This window comes from Ciona intestinalis, unplaced genomic scaffold (genome assembly GCF_000224145.3).
Source record: "Ciona intestinalis unplaced genomic scaffold, KH HT000627.1, whole genome shotgun sequence".
NCBI classification, from domain to species: domain Eukaryota; kingdom Metazoa; phylum Chordata; class Ascidiacea; order Phlebobranchia; family Cionidae; genus Ciona; species Ciona intestinalis.
Genome location: NW_004190948.1, coordinates 1,793 through 3,141, shown reverse-complemented (window position 1 = coordinate 3,141; position 1,349 = coordinate 1,793). Strand labels below are relative to the sequence as shown.

General features: G+C 34.8%; 1 protein-coding gene across 1 annotated transcript in view; it reads left to right on the top strand.

The window, feature by feature from the left end:
* LOC104265919 overlaps positions 1-1,125 on the top strand; it is a 3,872-nt gene extending 2,747 nt beyond the window's left edge. The window contains exons 5-6 of the mRNA XM_009861072.2: positions 435-499; positions 859-1,125. Coding sequence (XP_009859374.2) covers positions 435-499; positions 859-1,125 — 332 coding nt within the window. The remainder of the gene's footprint in view (positions 1-434; positions 500-858) is intronic.
* The last annotated feature ends 224 nt before the right edge of the window (positions 1,126-1,349 follow it).

Below are 1,349 nucleotides of genomic sequence, written 5' to 3'. Positions count from 1 at the left end.
GCTCCAACCCAGTGGTCACTAATGGGTTGCCCAAATTATTAGCCACACATAAAAAATTGTAAAAAAGAACCAAAAAATAATCACCTACATAGTAACATACATGGTACTCGTAAGCTGGCATAAGGACTAAGGTGTATGAAACAAAACTACACGTGTTTAACTATTGTCTTTTTCCGGCCACGCATGGTTAAAGTAAGAAATTATAAAAGTCACTTTTTGGCTCCAATACAACTGCACAACTACATAACAATTTTTTTCTCCTTTATCGTTATCCTGCACTTTTATAAGATATGTTAAATATAATTCAACTAAATATGTACAGTTTTGTGTTATAACTATGATCAAACTAGTCCCATTTGATGTGTGCTAAGCAACTATATAACTATGACTTTACCTTAAGCAGAAGTTTCCAAAGTAATTTCCCATTTTTGCAGGAAAACCTCGGATGACACCTGACGCACATTCCTCAAGCGAAAGAGAGGTAGCAAAAAATAAACCAGTAAGTGTGTGATTCATTTTGAAAAACATCACTTTAACTTCTGTCGGACCCAAACTGTATTTTCTGGGGGTTGGAGGGGGGTACACTTCTTTAATTTTTTAAGTAGTCGGACTACTCACCGTTACAATTTATGTCATCCTATGGTGTAACCATGGAGTATATTGGAATATATAGTCTTTTTTGTTTTTCTCCTAGCCGTTATTTTTTTCGTTTAGCCGTACGTAACGGAAAATGTATAAACTTTCTTTGAGGGGCGGTTTAAATACAAAAAATCTCCCTCTAGATCCGCCACTGATATAATACATATTTATAAAGTATATATATATATATTCATAATAAATAATTGATTATACTTTTAGGCAGAAGGCAAGCGTAAGCGAAAAAAGAAAGTAGCAAAAGTTATTGATTCACATCCAAAAATTCATACACGATCACATACAGCGGGCAAAGAAACTCCCCTATCTAAGAAGAATACTACATCGGATATAGTCAATTCTATGGGAAAAGAATTAGAAGTTAGTCTAGTTTTACAGAGTTTATTTTACATCAAATTTACAGTAGTATGCTCACAGTTTAAAGCACCTACTAATGAATCAATGAATGCAGCTTACTTTGTTCTTTTGTGATTGGAAAATGACGGTTGTTAAACATGGGTGTTCTGTTTCTTACACCTCGTGCCAGCTTACTTACCATGTAATCATGTACAGTGTACAATTTTCCCGCGACCGGCGGTTGGCGGAAATGCGAAAGGAATGCCGAAATATTTTACGCGAAACAAATATTTTAATTTTTTTTCGTACGCACGTTGTTCCGCGATGCAATGAAAGTTAGGCGAAATTGTGGATAATAA